General features: G+C 61.6%; 1 protein-coding gene across 3 annotated transcripts in view; it reads left to right on the top strand.

The window, feature by feature from the left end:
* OTOF (otoferlin) overlaps window positions 1-25,619 on the top strand; it is a 167,423-nt gene that overhangs the window by 101,492 nt on the left and 40,312 nt on the right. Inside the window, exons 7-21 of one of the 3 annotated variants that reach the window (XM_089776981.1) lie at window positions 1,803-1,879; window positions 5,173-5,299; window positions 5,694-5,748; window positions 6,809-6,940; window positions 7,984-8,046; window positions 9,076-9,160; window positions 13,599-13,758; window positions 14,844-15,030; window positions 15,321-15,507; window positions 15,878-16,101; window positions 17,413-17,521; window positions 19,790-19,973; window positions 23,436-23,556; window positions 24,922-25,022; window positions 25,228-25,318. In XM_089776981.1, the coding sequence (XP_089633107.1) occupies window positions 1,803-1,879; window positions 5,173-5,299; window positions 5,694-5,748; window positions 6,809-6,940; window positions 7,984-8,046; window positions 9,076-9,160; window positions 13,599-13,758; window positions 14,844-15,030; window positions 15,321-15,507; window positions 15,878-16,101; window positions 17,413-17,521; window positions 19,790-19,973; window positions 23,436-23,556; window positions 24,922-25,022; window positions 25,228-25,318 (1,903 nt within the window). Of the gene's footprint in view, window positions 1-1,802; window positions 1,880-5,172; window positions 5,300-5,693; window positions 5,749-6,808; window positions 6,941-7,983; window positions 8,047-9,075; window positions 9,161-13,598; window positions 13,759-14,843; window positions 15,031-15,320; window positions 15,508-15,877; window positions 16,102-17,412; window positions 17,522-19,789; window positions 19,974-23,435; window positions 23,557-24,921; window positions 25,023-25,227; window positions 25,319-25,619 lie in introns of those variants that run through there. The other 2 variants (XM_089776982.1, XM_089776980.1) reach the window with 2 other exon arrangements.

A 25,619-nucleotide genomic window follows, 5' to 3' on the forward strand; every position in this document is an offset into this window, starting at 1 on the left:
CTAGCCAGTGAGTTTTGGCCACATGCTCAGGGTTTAACCAACCACCATATTTGGACTGGAGAAGGAATTTTCCCCCAGGTAAGGTTGGCAGAGACGGGAGGGAGGGGTCGCCTATCTCTGCAGCCTGGGGCATGCATGGGTCACTTCTAGATTTTAAACTAGTGTAAATAGCGAATTGTCTGTAACTTGACGTCTAAGCCATGAGCTGAGGACATCAGAAACGCAGCCAGAGGGGAGGGATCTGTCGCCGGAGAGGACAGGTGAGGTTCTGTGGTCCGTGATGTGCAAAAAGTCCGACTAGATGAACATTGATGGTCCCTTCTGGCTTTAAAGTCTACGACACAAGGTTCCAGAATACCCCCATCCCCATTTTAAAGGCCCTTATCAAGCCGCAGTGTTGAGTCAGTGTTCTAGTGAGCACATTTTCGGCAGGGATGTCGGTGGGGGTGCTGGGTTAGCCGCGACTGTGAACGAGTGAAGTGGGAGCCCAGAAGTGAGAGTCTGAGAGCCAGAAACCGGAGACACTTTCCTCCAATCCGACAGCCTGATAACACCATGTGACCAATGTAACCCATCCAAAGCTGGCTTTCAGGGACCAGCCCTCCTCAGTGGAGATAAATAGCAGTAGTTCCATTGCTGAGAATGGTGCTCTAGGGCAATTCACCCCGGTTGCGAATCCGGCGCCAGATGGCGAATATTCGCAATGAGCGGCCAGCATTATTCCGGGTGACAGTTCCCTCAGTGCAGAGACCAAGTGTGATGTAGTGGGGGGTACCTTGCTGGTTGCTATGCTGGGCAGTGGGTTGTGAGTGATCTCCACTGGCTGCTGGCTGCAGCACGGCCCAGCAGGGCAGGGGATGAGTCATTATGCAAGGGGGCTTTGAACCTGTCTGATGAGTTATCTCCCAGGGAGCGGAACAATGGGAAGAAGGGGAGTGGAGCCCTGGCTGGGGGGCAGGGCTGGAAGTGAGGGGGTTAGGTTTCTGGCTGGTATCATGGAGGAAGCAGCCTAAGCAAGGGGCTGGGATTTAGGGGCCCAGTCTCCCCCATCGCAAGGGGGGCTGAGGCATCCTAGGCCTGCCCTGTGACCGGATTCCATCTGTGCTGTGCTGTATCCTGGAGAAGCAATAAACTCCCTCTATTCTACTGGCTGGTGGGGTCTGTCCGTGCCACTACGGGGGTGCAGGAGATGGGAAAACCCCAACGCGCCGTCACACCAAGCACAGCTGATGTGGGATGTCGGTGATGCCTAGGGCCTGCCTGGCCCCTTTGAGTTGGCAAATCTTCTGCTGCCGGCCCAGGGCTGGTAGGAAGCTTATGGGAACAAGTCATGTTGCTGAAAGAGCCCGTGGCGCGTCACTGTTACCCACGTTTTACCGTCATTTCAGCCAAGCATTGTAGCCCCTGGTGGGGGAAAGGGGGGTATTCTGGCTCTAGTCTGGAGAGGCTAATTGTTATTTAAGACTCAGAGTGGAAAATTATACCAGCGATTTCACCCTAGTCGGGGGCACGGCTGCTTAGCGAGAGAGGCAGCGTGGCCTAGTGGATATTACACTGGATTAGGATTCAGAAGAGCTGGATTCTGTTCCCTGCTCTGCTGGGCGACCCGGGGCAAATCACATCACTGCTCTGTGCCTCGGTTTCCCCAGCTGTGACATGGGGCTAATGCCCCTGGACTCCTTTGTGAAACACTCTGAGACCAGGGGATGGAAATCCGGGGGGGTGGGGGAGCACCCCAAAGTGCTTGGTTCAAAAATACCCGCACTCAGTGAATTCTGCCTTCTCCCCTGCACTTCTTGCAGAGCCGGGAAAGGAGTCTTTTCGGCAATGAAGCTGGGCAAGATTCGACCTCCCAAGGAAGACCCTCACCGAAAGCAAGGTACGTGCAGCCGAGCGGAGCGAGACGAGCCAACGCCCGGGCTGAGTTGATAGTGACACGCAAATAAACGAACGTGCGCTGCTCTGGGGCGTCTTTGTGTCGTGCGGCACAGGCCAGCCAGGAGCAAGAGAACCTGCGAGTATTTCAAATTCTTTCAGCGTTTTCCCCCCAGTTTTTCATCCAAACCAAACCAAACCCTCGATTTCAATGTTTTTCTTCTTCTTCCTCTTTCTTCTCCGTGGGAGAAAGCGGGGGAGGCCGATTTTTCTTTTCATTGTGTTCCCATTCAAAGGAAAACGAGGCTTTTCGTTTCGATGAAAAAAACCCCAAATGTTGGAGGGGGAGATTTTGTTTCGGATTCAGTGTTTTCCGTCGAAACCCCTTCCGCGTTGCCGAAAGCCCGCGTGACCGACAAAGAGGCATGCTTAAGATTTCTTTTTTCACATCTGTGCAGATGTCAATCACGAGAGCGGCGAGAGACAGGGGTGGGTAGGAAAGATGGGACGTACAAAGAAGAGGGTGAAAAATTGTTCCATTAACCTCTGAGGGCAGGACGAGAAGCAATGGGCTGGAACTGGAGCAAGGGTTAACTTCTTCTTTGGCTGGACAAGCATTGGAACACGTTGCGGAGAGAGAGATTATGGAATTTCCATCACTGGAGGATTTTAAGATCAGGTTAGAGCCACGGTGGGCGAATACCAGCCGGATCCGGTCTGCTGGGGTTATCCCCTGGCGGTCCCCACCTCTGTGTTTACCTGTGCTTCTGCCGGTCTCAGGCGATCGCTGCGCTCATTGGCCGCGGATCGCCGTTGGTGGCCAATGGGAGAGACGGGAAGTGGCGTCCTGGTCAGCGCTGCTCCCATTGGTTGCCAACGCTGATCCGCAGCCAATGAGAGTGGCGATGGCCCGACACCTGCGGAGGTGCAGGTAGACATCGTGGCTAAGCCTGGTGGGCCGTCACTTTCTTGCTGCCCTCCCCTGGGTGAGACAAGCACCTGGTAGGGAAGATCTAGTGGTTCCTTAATCCTGCCTGGCATGCAGGCGGCTGGGCGAGATGGCCTACGGAGGTTCCCTCCAGCCCTGCACTGCAGGACTAGAGGTTTGGGGAGGGAAGGAGCTATAGACATAGGATACTGATCAACAAGGCAAGGGGGCAGGTTGCAGGGGTGGGGACAGGCTGTGCGTAGAGGCCATTATTTTCGTGGCTGCTGTCACACGTGGGCCAGGGGCCTGACCCCGCATGCAGCATTGCTGTAGAAGGGAGGAATCCCCTGTCCCCATCCGTCCATCACTCCCCCTGCGGTGGCTCTGTGTTACCAGCTGCCACTGCCTGGCGAATCCTTTCCGTGTCCCGAGGGGGTGGAGCATTCGCCGGTGAGCCACGCCGGTGCCGTCCCACGCAAGGGATGTTACATTTAGCTTCTTAATCAACTAATTGACTAATGGATGGAATTTCTATCGACCAGTCGATTTGTCAGTAAGCAGGGGAGCTGCAGCGGGATGAGCTCCCGGCCCCAGGAGTAACCCCGCTGCGGCCCTGCCTTGTAAATCTATGACGAGCTGGTAGACTCTTCATCCATTTAAAAGGCTGAAATGCAGCAGGGGACCCTGCGTGAGCCAGGACAGCTGATTCCCAGCTTGCACCCGCCTGCTGTGCACCAGCCTTTTAAATGCATTAAGAGTCGGCAGGCTCTTAAAAAGCAGAGGCGCAGCCGCTGGGACTGGGTGCAAGCTGGGAATTAGCTGATTCCCAGCTCGTGCCCGGTCCCTGCCACCTTCCTGCCTCCTCTGCCCCCCGCAGAGGCAGTGACGAGGAGAACCAGCTTTTCATCCGGCTTCCCCCAGCGCCAGCTCCTGCTTCCCCCTCCCCTTGCTGCCTCTGATGGAGGCAGCAAGGGAGGGGGAAGCGACTAGTCGAGGGACTAGTTGTCGATCTGCTAAGTTTACGTGTATTGGATAATGACTAGTCGACTAGTCGCTTACATCCCTACCCCATGCTAGGGTCGTGCCCTGTCGCGCAGCCTCCTGTGCCGCAAAACAAGGATGGGCAGAGAGGCCTCTGGGCTGGCCAGCGTCAATCAACGGCACGATGGTCCAACAACGGCAGCATCCCCCCTTCTTCCCGCCAGACCGCTGGTCCCAGAGCTGACCAATGGTCCGTCTTAGCCCGCATCCCAGACTGGAGCCCGTCTAGCTTGCCTTACGTCACAGTTCAGCAGACAGTTCCTAGAATCTCGAGCCCCCTAGCTGGCAGGGCAATAATTTAACATGGCACTGGGGTTTCCAGCTAGGGACCCTGATGTCCAACCTAAACCTCCCTTGCTGCAGTTTAAGCCCATTGCTTCTTGTCCTGTGCTCAGAGGCCAAGGGGAACAATTTTTCTCCCTCCTTGTAACATCCTTTTAGGTACCTGAAAACCACTCTCATGTCCCCTCTTGGTCTTCTCCTTTCCAAACTGAACAAACCCAGTTCTTTCAGCCTCCCCTCCTAGCTCATGTTCTCTAGACCTTCCATCATTTGTGTCGCTCTTCTCTGGACCTTCTCCCATTTCTCCACATCTTTCCTGAAATGCGGTGCCCAGAACTGGACACAAGACTCCAACTGAGGCCTAATCAGCACAGAGTAGAGCGGAAGAACGACTCCTCGTGTCTGGCTCACCACACGCCTGTTAATGCCGCCCAGAATCATGTTTGCTTCTTTTGCAGCAGTATTCCACTGTTGACTCATATTTAGCTTGTGGTCCACTCTGACCCCTAGATCCCTTTCTGCAGGGCTCCTTCCTAGACAGTCACTTCCCATTGTGTCTATGAAGTCCGGGATGCTTCCTTTCACTGTGGCCAATGCTAGGTGCTAAGAGGGGATCGTGGCACCTCCACCTCCCACCGTACATCTAGCTGAGCAACACGATACCATTGGGGGAAAAGTCTCCCTGACCCACCACTTCCTGAGTGATGAGCTTTGCTAGCTTCCATACCTCTTCTCCTGGCAGATAGGATGTGAATCTAAATGTCTCTGATCCTTTGTGGTTTTTTAACCCCCCCCCCCCCCAGAGATATTTCTCCATAACATCCTGCAGCGGTTAGTTCCACAGGTTAACCACATGCAGCACTCAACATACGTCCTTCCCCTCGGTTTGTGGCCTGTAATTTGACACGGTGACCCTTGCCTTAGCATGGTGGGGTGGATCAATGGGAGCGACTGACTGGCCTTCTCTGAGCCTTTCAGTGATTGCCACAGCATTACAGAGGGGTGCCACAGACCCTAGGCAAAGCCACGCTTCTCTCATCCAGCAGATGAGCCTGCCATTCTGGAGACAGAAGACCTGGACCGGAAAGCCATGCGGCTCGGAGGAGGCCTCGACCCAGACACCATCTCTTTGGCTTCGGTCACAGCCGTGACCACCAATGTGTCGAATAAGAGGTGAGGGAAGGGGCGGCGCCCATAGGAGCCAGGAAGTGACAACTCACACCCCACGGTCCTGATGCCCGTGCCACCTACGCTGAGGGGCCTGGAGAGCCGGGGCAGGCAGAGACATGGCTCTTTAAACACCTGCCTGATATTTTGCCACCTGCAGGAGGCAAAACTCGGGTGGGGGGGGGGGGTTGTACCACGTGGATCCAAGGAGGGAGGTGGGAAGAGGGTCGGCTGGACAAGGCCTTGGCTGGGATGCTTTGGGGTAGGTTCTGCTTCGAGCAGAGGGTCGGACTAAACCCGGATGGCTTCCTGAGCGCTCTTCCCACCCTCCTCCTCTGGGACTCTACAAGACGCTCGATAGACACACAGCTCACCGCTTTGGGTTCTCTCCCCTTCAAAGGTCAAAGCCTGATATTAAAATGGAGCCCAGCGCAGGCCGGCCCATGGATTACCAAGTAAGTGAGGCCCCCGCCAGGCCTTTCCTGTCCTGGGGCTGGAGGCTGGGGCGGGGCGCAGACGGCCCTGCTGGGAAGAATCAAAGGGGGCAGGGGAGATCAGACACCCTGGGAACATATGCTCCCGGCAAAGCCTTTATATTTCTAACCTGCTTAGTCTCAGCCCCGGGCGGGAAGTCGGTTGCACCCAGGCTAGAAAACGGGGCACGCCAGCTGCCAAGGGAAGGCTCATGATGCATGTGCCCCGTGTTTTCCCCAAAGAACATCAGAGCGGCCAGACTGGGTCAGAGCAAAGTCCATCCAGCCTGGGGTCCTGTCTGCCCACAGGGGCCAATGCCAGGTGCCCCGGAGGGTGTAAACTGAACAGGGAATCCTCACATCATCCCTCCCCTGACTAATAGCCATCAATGGACCTAACCTCCATGAATTTATCACGCTCTTTTTGAACCCTGGTAAAGTCCTAGCTTTCACTACATCCTCTGGCGAGGAGTTCCACAGGTTGACTGTGCGCTGCGCAAAGAAAAACTTCCTTTGGTTTGTTTTAAACCTGCTGCCTGTTCATTTCATTGGGTGACCCCTAGTTCTCGTGTGATGGGAACAACTAAATCACTTTTCCTTATTCACTTTCTCCGCACCTGTCCTGGTTTTATAGACCTCTGTCCTATCCCCCCTGAGTCTCCTCTTTTCTAAGCTGAAAAGTCCCCGTCTTTTTAATCTCTCCTCCTAGGAGACCCGTTCCAAACCCCTTCCCATTTTTGCCGCCCTTTTCTGAACCGTTTCTGATGCCAAGCTAAAGAAAAGTCTCACACAGGCAGCCTGGGGAAGGGACCTTTGCTAAGGGGAGCTGAGCTAAGTGGCCAGCTCCGGCCCAGCCACTGCCCAGAGGACTGATCCTAGCCCGAATAACCTCAGGTCCATGCCAGGCCAGGGCATGAGGACATAAGGGAGAGCGGTAGCAGAGGTGACCCTGCCTGGAGCCTGCAGCAGGCCGGCACGTACCGCGGAGAAGCCACGAACGTGGCTGTCACGCGGGTGGGGGTCCGTCTCTCCTCCTCCCCAGGTGAGCATCACGGTCATCGAGGCCCGGCAGCTGGTGGGGCTGAACATGGACCCGGTGGTGTGCGTGGAAGTGGGGGAAGAGAAGAAATACACCTCCATGAAGGAGTCCACCAACTGTCCCTACTATAACGAGGTGAGCTGGCCTCTCCCCAGTCCCCTCTTCCGGCTCGGCACTGGCTGTCCCCGGCGGGTCCAGGAACAAGCTGACCGGCTTTCTCTCTAGCTGGAGAATGGCCGCCTCGTGCCTAATGGCCAGCACTTGGGATAGCATGCCCCTGGTCCTGTGCCCCGGGCAAGGTCACGCCTGAGGCTGGGAGTAGCAGAGGAGTTCACGGCCAGGTTCCAGGCCTGGGTCAGTGCCAAGGGTTCGAGTCCAAGTCAGGTGTCAGGGGACAAGTCCCAAATCAAGCGCCGGTTGAGCCCGGTGCCCGAGAAGAACTGGTCCTGGCCTCTAGAGGACACGTCCGGGGCTGCTCCTTGGGTTTATATAGGACAGGGAACCAATCAGGAGCCCGGAGGCGGGACTTCCTGTGGCCAGTCACAGCTGCAGCTGCTGGGGCGCTGTCGGGCGCCTGGTCGCTCTGCAGCCGCAGGTTCTAAACCCCACGGCGGGCCTTACAGGTGGCATCAGAGCCACGGCTCCGCACTGGAGTGAAGAAAGGCGGGTTCCCAAGCAGGGTGGGCGGGGATACCTTACATCAGCACCCCTCTTTTCCCTCCCCTGCCTAGCAAGCAGGAGGCTCCCGGGGGGGTGGGGAGGGGGGCAGCTCTAAGGCAAAGGGCAGGAGATGTGCAGCAGTAGGGTGAGGTGCAGCTGAAGCACTGGCACTTGCTAGCTTCCCGGCCAAACCAGGCTGGATCCCCAGCTAGAGGCTCCAAGATCTACCAGTCGATCCGGAGGTCGATCCGGATCGACTGCTTGGTGACCACTGGGGTACATCTACCCCCGGCGCTATTTCGGGAGCTATTCCCGTCTCCCGAAATAGCTATTCTGCGCCATGGCAGCGCGCCTCCGTCTTTCGAAATAACGGGCGTGCGATTCCGGCATACCCTGGAAGCCTCGCTCCACGAGGAGTAAGGGACGTTTCGGAATAGCGCTCTATTTCGGAATGCGCGGACTGCGCCACGTCACGCCCCGAGCTTCCCTGCCCCTCACGGCTCGCCTTTCCTTTGCAGTACTTCGTCTTCGATTTCCATGTGCCCCCGGACGTCATGTTCGATAAAATCGTCAAATTGTCGGTAAGCGTGGGCGCGTCTGTGTGTGGCGGGAGGGGGGGTGGCAGTGCGCCCCATAATCCAAGGGTGAGGAAACGCAGGCCCGGGCCCCGGCTTGCCTGGATCCAGCCCCGAAAGCTCGGGGCTCCCCCCCCCCCGCAGGATTGGGGAGCCCACATGGGCATTCCAGCCCCCATCTCTCCCTTCCCGCCCCCCACTGCCTCACCAGGGGGCTGGCGCACACACAATGTGCCTGGCCCCCTGAGGCTCTGGTGTGTGAGAGGAATGTGAGGAGTGTCTTTCTGCTTCTCAGTCTTGGTGGGTTTGTTTGTTTTCACTTCTCACTTGTGTGCGGCCCCGACTTATTTTTCTGTGGGTCAGGAGCCCCCTGACCCAAAAATGGTTCCCCTACCCCTGCCGTAAGTCCTGTCCTTGTGCGGCCGCTCACAAGACATTCCAGTGCCGCCCCACTGATCAGCAAGGGTGCCCGCAGCTAGGTTTTGTGTTTCTATGGGTGGTGCACATCTGCACATGCCTGGGCGCACGTAATAATTTTATTCCGCACGTGGGTGGGGAAAATAGCCGCACGTGGATGGAAAAGATCAGAGGCGACGTGGGTGTGCCACCTCTTTGCTGCCAGCTTGGAGCATTGCTGGGAAGAGCCTGTTTCACCTGCCTGTGGAAAAGTGAGGGAAGGGGCAGCTGGGGGCGCCCTTGGCAGACGCTGTACCAAGAGCGTTGCCGGTGCCTCTCACCTCTGGCCCCCAGCCCCTCGGCTAGTCCAGGGCCATTATTCCAGGCGCGGATACGCCCACGCGGGGCTCACGCGTAGACTAGAGCATCTGCTGCAGTTCCCGCCTCCGCGCCTTTCTTCCCGCCGAGTCCCCTCAGCCCCGGCCTGCTCTGCCAGTGTGGGGCTGCCCCAGGCCCCCCTCATCCGTCACCTTCCCAGAGGTGGGGGGCCGAGTCCTACCCCGTGGCCCAGCACCCCCCTCCGCTGGCTCGGCCCCCAGGCGGCCCCTCTGACTTGCCCCTGCCTGTCTCGCTGGCCAGGTGATCCACTCCAAGAACCTCCTGCGCAGCGGGACCTTGGTGGGCTCCTTCAAAATGGACGTGGGGACCGTTTACACGCAGCCGGGTACGTGGCAGCGCCGGGGGGGCGGGGCGGGGGGCTCCAGCCCTTCCCTGCTGATGGAGGGGGCGGTTTCTGGGGGGGGGCGCGAGCGACGTGCTGACACACCGACCCCGGCCCACCGTGCGATTCCTTCGTGCCACGTGCCTGACAGGAGAAGCCGTGCGAGGGGCCTGCCCGAGAGAGGGGACCACCGGTAGCCTCCCCTATGGGGGGGTGTGCGCGTGAGTGCGTGTGCGTGTGGATTCCTGCACCCCCCCACACCCAGCCTCCTGCCCTGAGCCCCTCTTCACACCCCCAATTCCTGCACCCCCCCACACCCAGCCTCCTGCCCTGACCCCCTCTTCACACCCCCAATTCCTGCACCCCCCCCACACCCAGCCTCCTGCCCTGAGCCCCTCTTCACACCCCCTGCACCCCCCCACACCCAGCCTCCTGCCCTGAGCCCCTCTTCACACCCCCAATTCCTGCACCCCCCCACACCCAGCCTCCTGCCCTGACCCCCTCTTCACACCCCCAATTCCTGCACCCCCCCCACACCCAGCCTCCTGCCCTGAGCCCCTCTTCACACCCCCTGCACCCCCACACACCCAGCCTCCTGCACTGAGCCCCTCTTCACACCCCCTGCACCCCCCCACACCCATCCTCCTGCCCTGAGCCCCTCTTCACACCCCCTGCACCTCCACACACCCAGCCTCCTGCACTGAGCCCCTCTTCACACCCCCAATTCCTGCACCCCCCCCACACCCAGCCTCCTGCCATGAGCCCCTCTTCACACCCCCTGCACTCCCCCACACCCAGCCTCCTGCCCTGAGCCCCTCTTCACGCCCCCAATTCCTGCACCCCCCCCACACCCAGCCTCCTGCCCTGAGCCCCTCTTCACACCCCCTGCACCCCCACACACCCAGCCTCCTGCACTGAGCCCCTCTTCACACCCCCTGCACCCCCCCACACCCATCCTCCTGCCCTGAGCCCCTCTTCACACCCCCTGCACCTCCACACACCCAGCCTCCTGCACTGAGCCCCTCTTCACACCCCCTGCACCCCCCCACACCCAGCCTCCTGCCCTGAGCCCCTCTTCACACCCCCTGCACCCCCCACACCCAGCCTCCTGCCCTGAGCCCCTCTTCACACCCCCTGCACCCCCCCACACCCAGCCTCCTGCCCTGAGCCCCTCTTCACACCCCCTGCACCCCTCCCACACCCAGCCTCCTGCCCTGAGCCCTTCTTCACACCCCCTGCACCCCCTCACACCCAGCCTCCTGCCCTGAGCCCCTCTTCACACCCCCTGCACCCCCCCACACACCCAGCCTCCTGCCCTGAGCCCCTCTTCACACCCCCTGCACCCCTCCCACACCCAGCCTCCTGCCCTGAGCCACTCTTCACACCCCCTGCACCCCCCCACACCCAGCCTCCTGCCCTGACCCCCTCTTCACACCCCCTGCACCCCTCCCACACCCAGCCTCCTGCCCTGAGCCCTTCTTCACACCCCCTGCACCCCCCCCACACCCAGCCTCCTGCCCTGAACCCCTCCTCACACCCCTGCACCCCCCCCACACCCAGCCTCCTGCCCTGAGCCCCTCTTCACACCCCCTGCACCCCCCCACACCCAGCCTCCTGCCCTGAGCCCCTCTTCACACCCCCTGCACCCCCTCACACCCAGCCTCCTGCACTGAGCCCCTCTTCACACCCCCTGCACCCCCCCACACCCAGCCTCCTGCCCTGAGCCCCTCTTCACACCCCCTGCACCCCTCCCACACCCAGCCTCCTGCCCTGAGCCCCTCTTCACACCCCCTGCACCCCCCCCACACCCAGCCTCCTGCCCTGAACCCCTCCTCACACCCCTGCACCCCCCCCACACCCAGCCTCCTGCCCTGAGCCCCTCTTCACACCCCCTGCACCCCCCCCACACCCAGCCTCCTGCCCTGAGCCCCTCTTCACACCCCCTGCACCCCCTCACACCCAGCCTCCTGCACTGAGCCCCTCTTCACACCCCCTGCACCCCCCCCACACCCAGCCTCCTGCCCTGAGCCCCTCTTCACACCCCCTGCACCCCCCCACACCCAGCCTCCTGCCCTGAGCCCCTCTTCACACCCCCTGCACCCCCCCACACCCAGCCTCCTGCCCTGAGCCCCTCTTCACACCCCCTGCACTCCCCCACACCCAGCCTCCTGCCCTGAGCCCCTCTTCACACCCCCTGCACCCCTCCCACACCCAGCCTCCTGCCCTGAGCCCTTCTTCACACCCCCTGCACCCCCCCCACACCCAGCCTTCTGCCCTGAACCCCTCCTCACACCCCTGCACCCCCCCCCACACCCAGCCTCCTGCCCTGAGCCCCTCTTCACACCCCCTGCACCCCCCCACACCCAGCCTCCTGCCCTGAGCCCCTCTTCACACCCCCTGCACCCCCCCACACCCAGCCTCCTGCCCTGAGCCCCTCTTCACACCCCCTGCACCCCTCCCACACCCAGCCTCCTGCCCTGAGCCCCTCTTCACGCCCCCTGCACCCACCCACACCCAGCCTCCTGCCCTGAGCCCCTCTTCACACCCCCTGCACCCCCCCACACCCAGCCTCCTGCCCTGAGCCCCTCTTCACACCCCCTGCACCCCCCCACACCCAGCCTCCTGCCCTGAGCCCCTCTTCACACCCCCTGCACCCCCCCACACCCAGCCTCCTGCCCTGAGCCCCTCTTCACACCCCCTGCACCCCCCCACACCCATCCTCCTGCCCTGAGCCCCTCTTCACACCCCCTGCACCCCCCCCCACACCCAGCCTCCTGCCCTGAGCCCCTCTTCACACCCCCAATTCCTGCACCCCCCCACACCCAGCCTCCTGCCCTGAGCCCCTCTTCACACCCCCAATTCCTGCACCCCCCCCACACCCTGCCTCCTGCCCTGACCTCCTCTTCACACCCCCTGCACCCCCCCCACACCCAGCCTCCTGCCCTGAGCCCCTCTTCACACCCCCTGCACCCCCCCACCCAGCCTCCTGCCCTGAGCCCCTCTTCACACCCCCTGCACCCCCCCCACACCCAGCCTCCTGCCCTGAGCCCCTCTTCACACCCCCAATTCCTGCACCCCCCCACACCCAGCCTCCTGCCCTGAGCCCCTCCTCACACCCCTGCACCCCCCACACCCAGCCTCCTGCCCTGAGCCCCTCCTCACACCCCTGCACCCCCCACACCCAGCCTCCTGCCCTGAGCCCCTCCTCACACCCCCAATTCCTGCACCCCCCACACCCGGCCTCCTGCCCTGACCTCCTCTTCACACCCCCAATTCCTGTACCCCCCCCCACACCCGGCCTCCTGCCCTGAGCCCCTCTTCACACCCCCAATCCCTGCACCCCCCACACCCGGCCTCCTGCCCTGAGCCCCTCTTCACACCCCCAATTCCTGCACCCCCCCACACCCGGCCTCCTGCCCTGAGCCCCTCTTCACACCCCCAATTCCTGCACCCCCCGCACCCAGCCTCCTGCCCTGAGCCCCTCTTCACACCCCCAATTCCTGCACCCCCCACACCCAGCCTCCTGCCCTGAGCCCCTCCTCACACCCCTGAACCCCCCCACACCCAGCCTCCTGCCCTGAACTCCTCCTCACACCCCTGCACCCCCCCACACCCAGCCTCCTGTCCTGAGCCCCTCTTCACACCCCCTGCACCTCCCCCACCCAGCCTCCTGCCCTGAGCCCCTCTTCACACCCCCTGCACCCCCCCCACACCCAGCCTCCTGCCCTGAGCCCCTCTTCACACCCCCTGCACCCCCCCCACACCCAGCCTCCTGCCCTGAGCCCCTCTTCACACCCCCTGCACCCCCCCCACACCCAGCCTCCTGCCCTGAGCCCCTCTTCACACCCCCAATTCCTGCACCCCCCGCACCCAGCCTCCTGCCCTGAGCCCCTCCTCACACCCCTGAACCCCCCCACACCCAGCCTCCTGCCCTGAACCCCTCCTCACACCCCTGCACCCCCCCCCACACCCAGCCTCCTGCCCTGACCCCCTCCTCACACCTCCTGCACCCCCCACACCCAGCCTCCTGCCCTGAGCCCATCCTCACACCCCTGCACCCCCCCCACACCCAGCCTCCTGCCCTGAGCCCCTCTTCACACCCCCGCACCCCGCCCACACCCAGCCTCCTGCCCTGAGCCCCTCCTCACACCCCCGCACCCCGCCCACACCCAGCCTCCTGCCCTGAGCCCCTCCTCACACCCCCGCACCCCCCCCACACCCAGCCTCCTGCCCTGAGCCCCTCCTCACAGACCCACCCCTCACAGCCGTAGCTGAAGTAAGAAGGGCTGTTTGGAAATATCTCCCTAGTGTAGGCCAGGGCTGTCTCCCTCACACTGCTGGGCGCTGAGAGACGTAGAAAAGGGCCGTGCTATTTCCTGCCCCGTACGTAGCCCCAGGGCTTTCTCGTGGTGCCTCACTTTCCCCGCCGCCCGGTTTCCAGAGCACCAGTTCTACCACAAATGGGCCATCTTGTCTGACCCCGAGGACATCACGGCCGGCCTGAAAGGGTACCTGAAGTGTGACATCGCCGTGGTGGGGAAAGGGGACAACATCAAGACGCCGCACAAAGCCAACGAGACGGACGAGGACGACATCGAGGGGTGAGGCGGGGCGGAGCCGGGCTCGCCGCTCTGGAATGGGCCGCGCCCGCGGGGTTTTGTCCGTCCTCCGCCCTGGCACAGCCGCCTCCCGACACGTGGCGCCGCTCACGGGCCGTCCTTAGCTCCTGTGGGGCGAGATTGATGGGTTTCAGGGGCGTGGAAGAGGCTACGGGTGCAGGGCGCCAGGCCCCAGAGCGGCACGACCGGCCGTGAGCTCGGTGCCTGTTGGGAAGCGCCAGCCGGCAGCCTCAGCAGAGATGCCCAAGCCCCAGGGAGACGGCTCTCCCCTCCGGAAAAGCTCCGGAAAGCGAGGACGCTCTCCTGCCACACCCCGTGCTGGTGGCCTGGCGCTGTGGGGGCGCACGGGCGGGAGGCCTCCAGGGGGTGGGTGCCGAGCCCTGAAACTCCCTGCACCACACTTGGGAGAAAAGTCCATGAGGCTCACAGGCACTCGGCCAGTGGAACGGGCGTCACGGTGCCTGCGGCCTTCAAAGCCAAGCCCCCGGGGATGCAGCATCCACGGCAACCAGGCTAGGGGGGACATCCCACCACAGCCCCCCGGGACTCTACTCTGCTCCCTCCCCATAGCACTGGGGCTGCAGGGGGGTGGCTGAGGGCACGGCTCTAGCTGGAAGTTGCCCCCACCTCGCTGGGGCCGGGCCGGCATTCTGGCACTTTGGCCCCAGGCGGGACGCCATTTTGGTCACGCGCCGAGGAAGCTGCGATTTGGGGGAGCAAAATGGCCTCCTCTGCCCAGTCAGACGGCTGAGGGGGAGGCCCGTTCCTCGCCCACCCAGGATTCGGCTGCCCCTTTAAGCAGCGGGTCCCCGGTCCCATCTCAGGGTGGAATAAATAGCCAGACGGGAGGCCGCTGGGATGAGAAGCCGTCCGTCCCGCAAGGCGGAGGGGCCTCCAGAGCAGAGACGTGGCCCGTCTCCGTGCTGAATCGGGGGGGTCGCCAGGGACGTAGCCATGGAACCACGTAGGCTCCGGGGGCCGTGGCCACCCGTCGACGCTCTTCTTCGGTGCGGAGGGGAAGCCCGCGACCCCCTCCAGCCTTGTCCGCCCGTCTGTCCGCCCTGCAGGAACCTGCTTCTCCCGGACGGCGTCCCTCCCGAGCGCCAGTGGGCCCGTTTCTACATCAAGATCTACCGGGCCGAGGGGCTGCCCCGTATGAACACCAGCCTCATGGCCAACGTGAAGAAGGCGCTCATCGGGGAGAACAAGGACCTGGTGGACCCCTACGTCCAGGTGCTGTTCGCAGGGCAGAAGGTAAGCGGGTTGTTTGCTGAGCCGGGAGCGAGAGGGGGGAGCGGCCCCAGCCATGGCGCGTCGAGGCCTCTCCCCCCAGGCCGGGACGGAGCCAGCCCCTCCGAAAGGCAGTTCTCCCTCGGGCAAAGCTGCCGCGGTCCTCGCTCGTGCGCAGTCCTGGGAAGACCCCTCTGTATCTGTGGGGAGGAGAGAATCCCTGTTTCCGGGCAAGGCCGTGGGTTGCCACGGGCGACGGCTGCCTGGCGGCCCGGAGCCTGGACCATCCCGCTCCCGCTCTTCCCGCCCGGCAGGGGAAGACGTCGGTGCAGAAGAGCAGCTACGAGCCCCTGTGGAACGAGCAGATCGTCTTCACGGAGATGTTCCCCCCGCTCTGCAAGCGTCTCAAGGTGCAGATACGGGACTCGGACAAGGTCAACGACATGGCCATCGGGACCCACTTCATCGACCTGCGGAAGATCTCCAACGAAGGGGACAAAGGTAAACCCCGGGGGTGGGTCTTCCACCCCGCGGGAAAGGAGCCGGGCGCCAGCGCGCCGGGCGCTGTACACGCACGAGGCTCAAAGTCTGCCCTAGCCCCAAAGAACTGACCAGCTTAGCGCAAGAGGAGAGAAAACAGATGGAGGCGCGCTATTGGCCAGTGTGAGCACACGCAATGTTTCCTGCGCCCCAGCGGCTGGTCTTTTCATGCACGTGCCCGGGCGCACCGTGAACTCACGCGCGGGTGCAAGGGTGCACGTTCACAAGAGCTCCAAGCCACTCAAGGGAGGCCATTTCCTTGGGGGGGAAGGGGGCGGAAGCGTTCGCACGGCCCTCGTACCTGTTCACCGTGCCGGTCTCTCTGCCGCAGGCTTCCTGCCCACCTTTGGCCCGGCCTGGGTGAACATGTACGGCTCCACCCGCAACTACACCCTGATGGACGAGCACCAGGACCTGAACGAGGGCCTGGGTGAGGGAGTCTCCTTCCGCGCCCGGCTGCTCCTCAGCCTCGCCGTCGAGATCCTGGACACCAGCAACCCGGAGATCACCAGCTCCACCGAGGTGCAGGTGGAGCAGACCACGCCGGTGGCAGACGTGAGTCCGCCCTCCCTCCTCGGCTTTCCCTTGCCAGCTCAGCGCTACGTCAGGGTGCTTCACCTCTCCGAGCCTGGTCTCTCTGACGGCCGTTCTCCCTCAAGGTGGTGCGCCTGGTGCAGTCCGGCCTCCATGCCCCTCCAGCCCTGGCCCCTCTTGGGACGGCCATGAAGAGGGAAAGTTAGTGGCAGCCATGTGGTAGTTTCTGGGATCTGGAGACATCTGCCCATTAGACCCTTGTTTCACAAGAGAGTTTTCATGTGACAGCTGTCTGTGGCCGCCCCGCACCCCACCTCTTGACAGGGACCAGTGACCAAGAGATGAAAGGCCCCGTATCTAAAGGAACCTTTTTGACAAACACATTTTTTAACCAAAAAAAAAAAAAAAAAAGATTTGGTGACCCCAAAACGTGTTGCGATTTTGTGTTGATTTCACTGAATGGCTCGTTGCGGGAGGAAAAAAACCAACCCAACCCGGCAGAGTCATTCTGAAACACGGCGTCCTTTTGTTTCCGCCCTTTCGAGACGAAACATTTCCACTTTTCCGCTCCCCACGGCCGCGGGCGGAAGAGTCTCCTTTATTTCCTTTTTTGTAAAAAGCAATAACCTTGACAAATAGTCCAGATCGAAACCCAAAACCGCTGGGTGTGACCCGACGCAGGGAGAGGGATGAATAATTTCAAAACGTTGCTGGTTTTGCTTGACCCCGAATGATTTTTTTTTCTTGTAAACAAACTGAGAAGTTTGCCCGTACCTCAGGAGCAATCCTAGCTTGGCATGGCCTTAGTATGTCCAGAAAGGCTCAGTTGGGTGGGCCCTGGCTTCGGTGAGTGGCTACGACGGGGCAGGGGTTATGCTCCAGCATCTCGACCCCGCTCCCTGGCTGCAGTGCCGGCTGGGCTGAGAAAATGGGGCAAGCACTGGGGCAGGAGGCGAGCCGTGGAGCGCTGCGGTGGGTAGGTGCGCCTGTGCCCACGGCTATGCCTCTGCGGCGTGGAAGACCTAAGAGAGACTGATCCACCGTCTCTCAATGAGAGGGACGGCCCACAGACCAAGATGAAGGTCCATTAGCAGCACGGCTTGGGCGGCTACAGCCCATCCGGTGAACAAACAGGCCGCCAGTCTGCAAGGCTGTGAATCTGGCATCGGAATCGAGGCTAAAGTCCGTGGAAAGCCAGCAAAGCGGCTTGCCCTGGGCACAGAGCTTGCGGGGCTGCCGGTAGGCGTGGAGGGGCCTTGTCGTTCCAGCCGCCTGCCCAGCCGGGCTCTCCGGCCCTCCTGCCATGGTAACGGCCTGTCCTCGCTCCCGCAGAACTGCACTGGCAGGATGGAAGAGTTCTTCCTCTTCGGAGCCTTCCTGGAAGCCACCATGATCGACCGGAAGATCGGGGACAAGCCCATCAACTTTGAGGTCACCATCGGTTGGTATTTTTGTAACGTGGGTAGGGTTGCCAGGTGTCCCGTTTTTCGCCTGGACAGTCTGGTAATTGCATCTTCTGGGGGCGAGGGGAGGGCAATTTAAAGGCGCAGTGATCTTTTTTATTTATTTTTTTTGCTCAACAGTTTGTTCCCCCTTTTTTTCCTCAACCAATTTTTTTCCCCACCCTGTTCGGGAATTTTTGTGAAAGCATCTGGCAACCCTAGACGTGGGTTTAAATGGGTGGAGTCGATGGATTCCCGAGAGAAGGCCCATGGCCTGGAATGCAGTAACGAGGGCCAGAAGAATCCCCCCTCATCCAGGGAGCGCTTTATCTGTGCCAATGTAACCCACACCCCTACTGGGTGCGGGGCACTGGCCCATGGAGCTTGCACTGTAGCCCTGCCTGAGAGCCAGCTGGCTTGTAGCTCAGGCTGTAGTGTTTCCTGCACAGAGGTTCCTGGTTCGGTTCCGCCTGTCAGCATGGCACTTAGGGTGTGTCTAGACTACAGGGTCTTGTCGACAAAACTGTACCTGCGTCCGCACTGCCTTTGAGTTATGTCGACAGAACTCAGCAGTTTTGTTGACGTATGTAAACCTCATTCTACGAGGAATAACGCTTTTTATCGACAGAGTTCTGTGGACAGAAGGCGTTATTGCGTCTACACTGTCCTTTGCGTCCACACTGTTATGTCGACAAAGTGGCTTGCTTTGTTGACAGAATTGGATATAGTCTAGACCCGTGGTCCCCAACACGGTGCCCGCGGGCGCAATGGCGCCCGCGGGGGCATTTCCATGCGCCCGCCAGGTGCTCGGGGCTGGCCTGGCACCGGGTGCATGGCGGGGGGAGTGCCGGCCCCGGGCGCGCGGCGCTGGTGGGGGGAGCACCGGCCCCGGGTGCGTGGCACTGGCGGGGGGAGCGCCGGCCCCGGGCATGCAGCTATGGGGGGGGGCACCCCCGGGCATGCGGCTATGGGGGGGGCCGCCCCGGGGCGCAAGTGTCCCCGCCCCCTGGCGCCCGGCGGGCGAACAGCCACGCCCCCTGGCGCCCGACAACCTCGAAAGGTTGGGGACCACTGGTCTAGACGCTCTTTGTCAACAGAAGCTTTGTCGACAGTATCTGTCGACAAAACTTCTGTTGAGAAAACCCTGTAGTCTAGACATACCCTAAGGGAAGAGTGAAAAAACTGGGCCTGTTTAGTTTGGAAAGGAGAAGGCTGAGAGGGGACAGGAGAGCGGTTTTCAAGTATCTACAAGGGTGTCACAAGGAGGAGAGACACAAATTGTTTTCCTTGGCCTCTGAGGACAGGACAAGGAGCAATGGGCTTAAACTGCAGTAAGGGAGGTTTAGGTTGGACATTAGGAGAAACTTCCTGCCTGTCAGGGTGGTGAAACACTGGAATAAATTGCCCAGGGAGGTTGTGGAATCTCCATCCCTGGAGATATTTCAGAGCAGGTTGGACAGACACTGGTCAGGGATGATCTAGATGGTGCTGGGTCCTGCCGTGAGGGCAGGGGACCGGACTCGATGACCTCTCGAGGTCCCTTCCAGTTCTAGTGGGTTCTAGTGGTCTGACACACGTGGGAAGAATACGATCACCACGTTCCAAGGGTGTAACCGTGACCCACTGGGCCTGAGCCACCCGGGACAAAGGCCTCCCAGTGAGCAGACACAGGGCCTGGGCACCCAGCCATCTGAGACTGCAGCATGTCCAGACCGACCCGACCCAGGGTCTGATCTAGCTAGTGCCGGTACCAGCAGTGGTGAAGCCACGGCACCACGGGCTGCGCAAGTCCACGGGCGACTCTGGCCATGTGCGTATGTGGCTAGCCCATGAGTGGCGAGTAATGGAGGCAGGGGAGGGGGCAGCCATGAATTTGGGGTCCCCAGAAAATTCTTCCCCCACCTATGACCCCGGGACTGGAGGAGCTGTTGTCCCCCACAAAACTTTCCTGACCCCCCAAGCCACAGCAGGGGAAGGAGTGAGCAGGAGTGTGGGGTCTTGGGGGCAAGTGGGGGTAGGGGCTGTCGCTCCAGTCTAGGCCGAGAGCTTGCTATGGCCCCCCCATGACCCCGACCGACCTTTTGCCCTTCACGCCCCTGCCAGGACCGTGGGGGGACTGGAAGAGGCGAGTGGGGGCGTGAGCTTGGCCGGGAGTGAGGTGGGGGACAAGCTACGCCCCCCCCCCACCAGGAAACATCCTTCCCGCCCTCCATCAGCAAGTCCCGCCCGGGACGGTAACGGTTTTCTTTCCCCGCCCCCCTCCCAAGGCAACTACGGGAACCAGATCGACGGCACGTCCAAGCCCAGCCTGAGGAAGAAGAAAGAGGGCGGGGACGGCGAGGAGGAGGGCTCCGAGCTGCTCCAGCACTCGAGCGAGGACGAAGCCGAAGACGATGGAGAGCTGGTCTCCGTCTCCTCGACTCAGCCAGTGAAGCCCCTGATCACTGACAGGCAAGCGGGCCAGGCTGGCCAATGGGAGAGGGTGTTGTTGAAGGTGGCGGGGAGGGAAGGGTGGGTCATTAGCTGGAACAGAGTTTGAGGTCTCTGGCCTCCCAGGCGTAAGCAACGAGTGGTGGGGGACATAAAGGGGTTACTGGGGGGACAGGTACCCCCCCATGTGACTTGTTCCCACCCCATGGCACGTTACCAGAGGAGAAAGAGCTCCGGTACCATCTCTTCCTTTCCCACTCTGCTGCCCCCCACCCGGCGTTTTAAGGGGGCCCGTATGCGTAACCGCCTGCAGGCAGATTCGAACCCGTGACCGTTACAGCTGTAGGGCTGGATTAAGGGCTTTGTAGGCCCTGGCATGCCCCTGACCTTAGGCCTTTAAACTAGGCGTGTAGAGAAGCTGATGCCCCAGCGCCATTACACCCAATACCGCCCACTTCAATTTTCCTCCTGGAAGTGGCGCAGCGGGTGAGCAGCTCACGGTACTTCACGCTAAAAGAAGACGGTGCGAGCGAGCAAGGCCCGTTTACCCGCCGGGGGAGCAAAGGGGAGCGAGCGGGCACAGGGGATCACTTAACCCTCTTGCCACCTTTTTGGAGGCGGAAGGATCTGGTGCCAAAAGGAAAATCCACACTGCTTGGCTACGTCTAGACTGGCAGGATTTTCCGCAAATGCTTTTAACGGAAAAGTTTTCCATGAAAAGCATTTGCGGAAAAGAGCGTCTAGATCGGCACGGATGCTTTTCCACAAAAGCACTTTTTGAGGAAAAGCGTCCGTGCCAATCTAGACGCGGTTTTGCACAAAACAGTCCCGAGCGCCATTTTCGCCCGTGGCATTTTCGCCATCTGAGCTGTCTACACTGGCCCTTTTGCGCAAAAGCTTTGCTCAACAGGGACTTTTGCCCGAACGGGGCAGCGTAGTATTTCCGCAAGAAGCACTGATTTCTTATATGAGCTCGTCAGTGCTCTTGCAGAAATTCAAGCGGCCAGTGTAGACAGCTGGCAAGTTTTTCTGCAAAAGCAGGTGCTTTTGCGGAAAAACTTGCCAGTCTAGACACAGCCCTTGTGTTTCCGCAAAAGCGGATTGGAAGAGAATATGCAAATGAAGTGCAAGAAAATGCTAATCCGTGCTGCATTTGCATTGCCTCTTCTGGCAACACCTGTCGCGTCGCCGTAGGGCAGCCGCAGTCAGAAAAGCAAACAGAATGTTGGGAGTCGTTTTAAAAGGGACAGAGAATGAGACAGAGAATATCTCATTGCCTCTCTATAAATCCATGGGACGCCCACAGCTTGAACACTGCTTACAGATGTGGTCTCCTCATCTCAAAAAAGATCCCTTGGCATTAGGGTTACCAAGTAGACCCTCCCCCAAAAAAAAGGACACATTTGATCGTGGGCGGGGAGGGTGGACCAGCCAGGCGGGGGGCGGAGCTGGCTGGGAGGAATGGGGAGGCAGGAAGCTGAGCTGGGGGGGAGTCAGGGGCCACGAATCTGGCCGGGGTGAAGGAGGGGGCCGGGAGGAGGGGGGTCGGGAAGCAGAGCTGGGCAGGGTCAGGGGGCTGCGGGGCTGGCCGGGAGGAAAGGGGAGCCGGGAGGAAGTGGGGGGAGGGAAGCAGAGCTGGGCGGGGTCAGGAGGCTGCGGGGCTGGCCGGGAGGAAAGGGGAGCCGGGAGGAAGTGGGGGGAGGGAAGCAGAGCTGGGTGGGGTCAGGGGGCTGCGGGGCTGGCCGGGAGGAAGGGGGGAGCTGGGAGGAAGTGAGGGGAGGGAAGCACAGCTGGGGAGGGTCGGGGGCCATGGGGCTGGCCGGGAGGAAGGGGGGCAGGAAGCAGAGCTAGCAGGGGCGGGGGTGCAGCAGCGCTGGCCGGGGGAGATCAGGAAGAGGAATGGGCCAGCGGGAAGCAGAGCTGGGGGGCGGTGCAGGGGGCTGGCCGGGGAAGATCGGGAGGGGAAGTGGGGGAGAATTGGCCGGCCGGGAAGGCGGAGGCGGGGTGATCAAATCGGCTGGCGCGGAGTGGGACTGACCCGGGCACTTGCAGATCCCGGGGCGCTGCCCGTCCTGCGCAGGGTCCTGGCATCACACGAGCGAGGAGGCTTCCCCTCCTCCTCACACTCAACCAACTGAGGGCTCCCAGCGGCAATCGCGGCCCCGCCTCCCAGCCGGGACTCCCAGCCGCTCCCCCCGCCCACGCCAGGCTTTCACCCGGTGTGCAGCCGGAAAAATCAGAAAATACCGGACATTGCACGAATTGTCTGATTTTTTTTACCGGACAGAGAGCACAAATAGCAGACTGTCTGGTACAATACCGGACACCTGGCAACCCTACTTGGCCTTGGAAAAGGATCAGAGAAGGGCAACAAAAATGAGGAGGGGTTTGGAACAGGTCCCATATGCAGAGAGATGAAAGAGACTCGGACTTTTCAGCTTAGAAAAGAGGAGACAAAGGGGGAGCGATAGGAGAGAGGTCTATAAAATCATGACGGGTGTGGAAAAAGTGAATAAGGAAAAGTTATGGACTTGTTCCCACAATATAAGAACGAGGGGTCAGCAAATGAAATGAATACACAGCAAGTTTAAAACAAACCAAAGGAAGTTTTTCTTCATGCAGTGCACAGTTAACCTGTGGAACTCCTCGCCAGAGGATGTTGTGAAGACCAGGACTTTAACAGGGTTCAAAAATGAGCTATATAGAATCATGGTGGTTAGGTCCATCAATGGCTATTAGCCAGGCTGGGTAGGGGTGGTGTCCCTGCCTCTGTTTGTCTGGGAATGGGCGACAGGGGAGGGATCACGTGTTGATTCCCTGTTCTGTTCCCTCCCTCTGGGACACCTGGCACTGGCCCCTGTGGGACAGGTTGTCCCCCTTGAGTCTAGCTAGCCTGGCGGGGAGAGAGCGAAGGGGTGAATTGATCCCAGTGTGTCGCCTCCACGGAGAACCCCCGTTTAACGAGGAGGTCTTTGATCCGGCACAGGAGGGGCTGCCGGGGCCCAGGGGCTGCCAGCGGGCGGGGTGAATTCAGAGGGAAGGAAGGCGTAACTGCACACGGTGACAGGAATTCAAGGGCCGGGCTGGATTCTCCATCACTGACGAGGTTTCGATTAAGGCCGGGCAGGTCTCTGGCAGCTCCGCTCCAGGAACGAGTCTGGGCCAAGTGTCTGGCCCGTGTCCTACAGGGGGTCGGACCAGATGGTCCCCACGGGTCCTGCTGCTGGGGGGGGACCTACGAACGAGGGGGCGTGAGAGCGAGCGGGTAACGATTTCCCTCTGCTCCAAGCAAAGCCTGGAGCCTGGGGCCCTGCCCAGAGCCCCCTGGGGTTTTCGGGAGCCTTTCCGTTGACGTCAGCGGGTTTGGAAGAGGCCTCCGTGCCCCCCCGCTGGGCGCCGGGCGAGGCTGGGCAGGGTCAGAGCCCTCGCGCGCCCCCCGTCAGGCTGCCGACACGCCGACGTATCCTTCCGCCCGCCCCGCAGGAACTACTTCCACTTGCCTTACTTCGAGAAGAAGCCCTGCATCTACATCAAGAGCTGGTGGCAGGACCAGCGGCGGAGGCTCTACAATGCCAACATCGCGGACAAGATCGCGGACAAGCTGGTGAGTCCGAGGGTGGGGGAGGGCCCCCAGGGGACTAGGCGCCCCCGAGGGCAGCAGACGCCACACCCGGTTCCCCTGCACGGACACCTGGGTCTGCGCCCTGCAACGGCCCGGCCGCGGCTCGTCAAGCACGAGCGAGCCCGTCCCGGGGCCCCGCCGGCGAGTCCCGCCAAGGGCCGGTGTCCGGAGGGATGGGGGGAGCAGCCCTAGTTACAGCTCAGAGCTGCGGGAGAGGAGAGAGCTCCAGAGACCGGCCTGGTAGCCTAGTGGGCAGGGATCTCCTCGGAGCGTCTCCGAAGCCCCACCTGAGGCGTGAAGTCGCTGGGAAAAGCACCAGAGAGGCTCCAGAAACTGTCTGCTCTGACAGTATGAGCTAGCGGCACAGAGCCGGCCCCGGCTCTCCCACGCTGCACTGGGCTGGCTGGTTCCCATGCTGCACTGGGTTAGTTCCCACGCTGCACTGGGCTGGCTGGTTCCCATGCTGCACTGGGTTAGTTCCCACGCTGCACTGGGCTGGCTGGTTCCCACACTGCACTGGACTAGCTCCCATGCTGCACTGGGCTGGCTGGTTCCCACGCTGCACTGGGTTAATTCCCACACTGCACTGGGCTGGCTGGTTCCCATACTGCACTGAACTAGCTCCCATGCTGCACTGGGCTGGCTGGCTCCCACGCTGCACTGGGTTAGTTCCCACACTGCACTGGGCTGGCTGGCTCCCACGCTGCACTGGTCTAGTTCCCACACTGCACTGGGCTGGCTGGCTCCCACACTGCACTGGTCTAGTTCCCACACTGCACTGGGCTGGCTGGCTCCCACACTGGCTGGCTCCCATGCTGCACCAGGCTAGTTTCCACACCACACTGTGCTGGCTGGCACCACACTGTACTGGGGTAGTTCCCACACTGCACTGGGCTGGCTGACTCCCACACTGGCTGGCTCCCACGCTGCACTGGGTTAGTTCCCACACTGCACTGGGCTGGCTGGCTCCCACACTGCACTGGGCTGGTTGGCTCCCACGCTGCACTGGACTAGCTCCCACGCTGCACTGGACTGGCTCCCACACTGCACTGGGCTGGCTCCCACGCTGCACTGGGCTGGTTCCCACGCTGCACTGGACTAGCTCCCATGCAGCACTGGGCTGGCTCCCACACTGCACTGGGCTGGCTCCCACGCTGCACTGGACTAGCTCCCACACTGCACTGGGCTGGCTCCCACACTGCACTGGGCTGGCTGACCAGGGATCCCCGCCCGCGGTGAGTCTCACCAATCTTTGCCAGCCCAGCGTGCGCCGGGGGGGGGGGGGGGGGGCTGGGATTCCGTCCTGCCCCCCGGTGACGTCGCCTCCCTCTCTCTTGGCCGTCCCAGGAGGAGGGGCTCAACGACGTGCACGAGATGATCAAGACGGAGAAGCCGCACCCTGAGCGCCGGCTGCGCGGGGTCCTGGAGGAGCTGAGCACCGGATGTTTGTGAGTGGGGGGGGGGGGAGCAGAACCCCAGTGAGCCAGGCGGCGTGAAGCCTCACCAGGCCCCTGTGCGTGTGACAGCCGGGGGGGTGGAGCGCCCCTGCCATGCCCCCCCCCAGCGAGTGCCAATCAGCCAGTTTCCCGCCGACCCGCTGCCCTCCCCCCTCCCAGAGCCGCGTGGCGCTGACCCAGCTCTCTCCCCCGCCAGCCGCTTCGTGACCCTCGCCAACAAGGACCAGAGCCTCTCCGCCCGCACCAGACTGGACCGGGAGCGGCTCAAGTCCTGCATGCGGGAGCTGGTGAGCGCGTCCGGCGGGAGGGGCGGGGTGAAAGATCCGCAGGGGGCGGGGCGGGGCGGGGGGAGACGGAGTCCAGCCCCCCAAAGGGACCGGCTGGTGGCGTTCGGTGCAAGAGGATCGGCAGCCCCGCCACCCACCATGCTGCTGGCTCTTGGTGGGCAGCCTGCTGGTCCGTGGGGGGTATGGCAGCTGTCCCCCCCCAAACGGCAGGGGAGAGACTTGCCCAGACTGTCCCCGGTCAGCCAACCTGCCAGCCCAGCCCCTTTCACTGGGGCCTTTCTCTGCGCCTTGGCAAACTCAC

The sequence above is a fragment of the Pelodiscus sinensis genome, chromosome 3 (assembly GCF_052426305.1).
Source record: "Pelodiscus sinensis isolate ZL-2025 chromosome 3, ASM5242630v1, whole genome shotgun sequence".
In the NCBI taxonomy this organism is placed as follows: Eukaryota; Metazoa; Chordata; order Testudines; family Trionychidae; genus Pelodiscus; species Pelodiscus sinensis.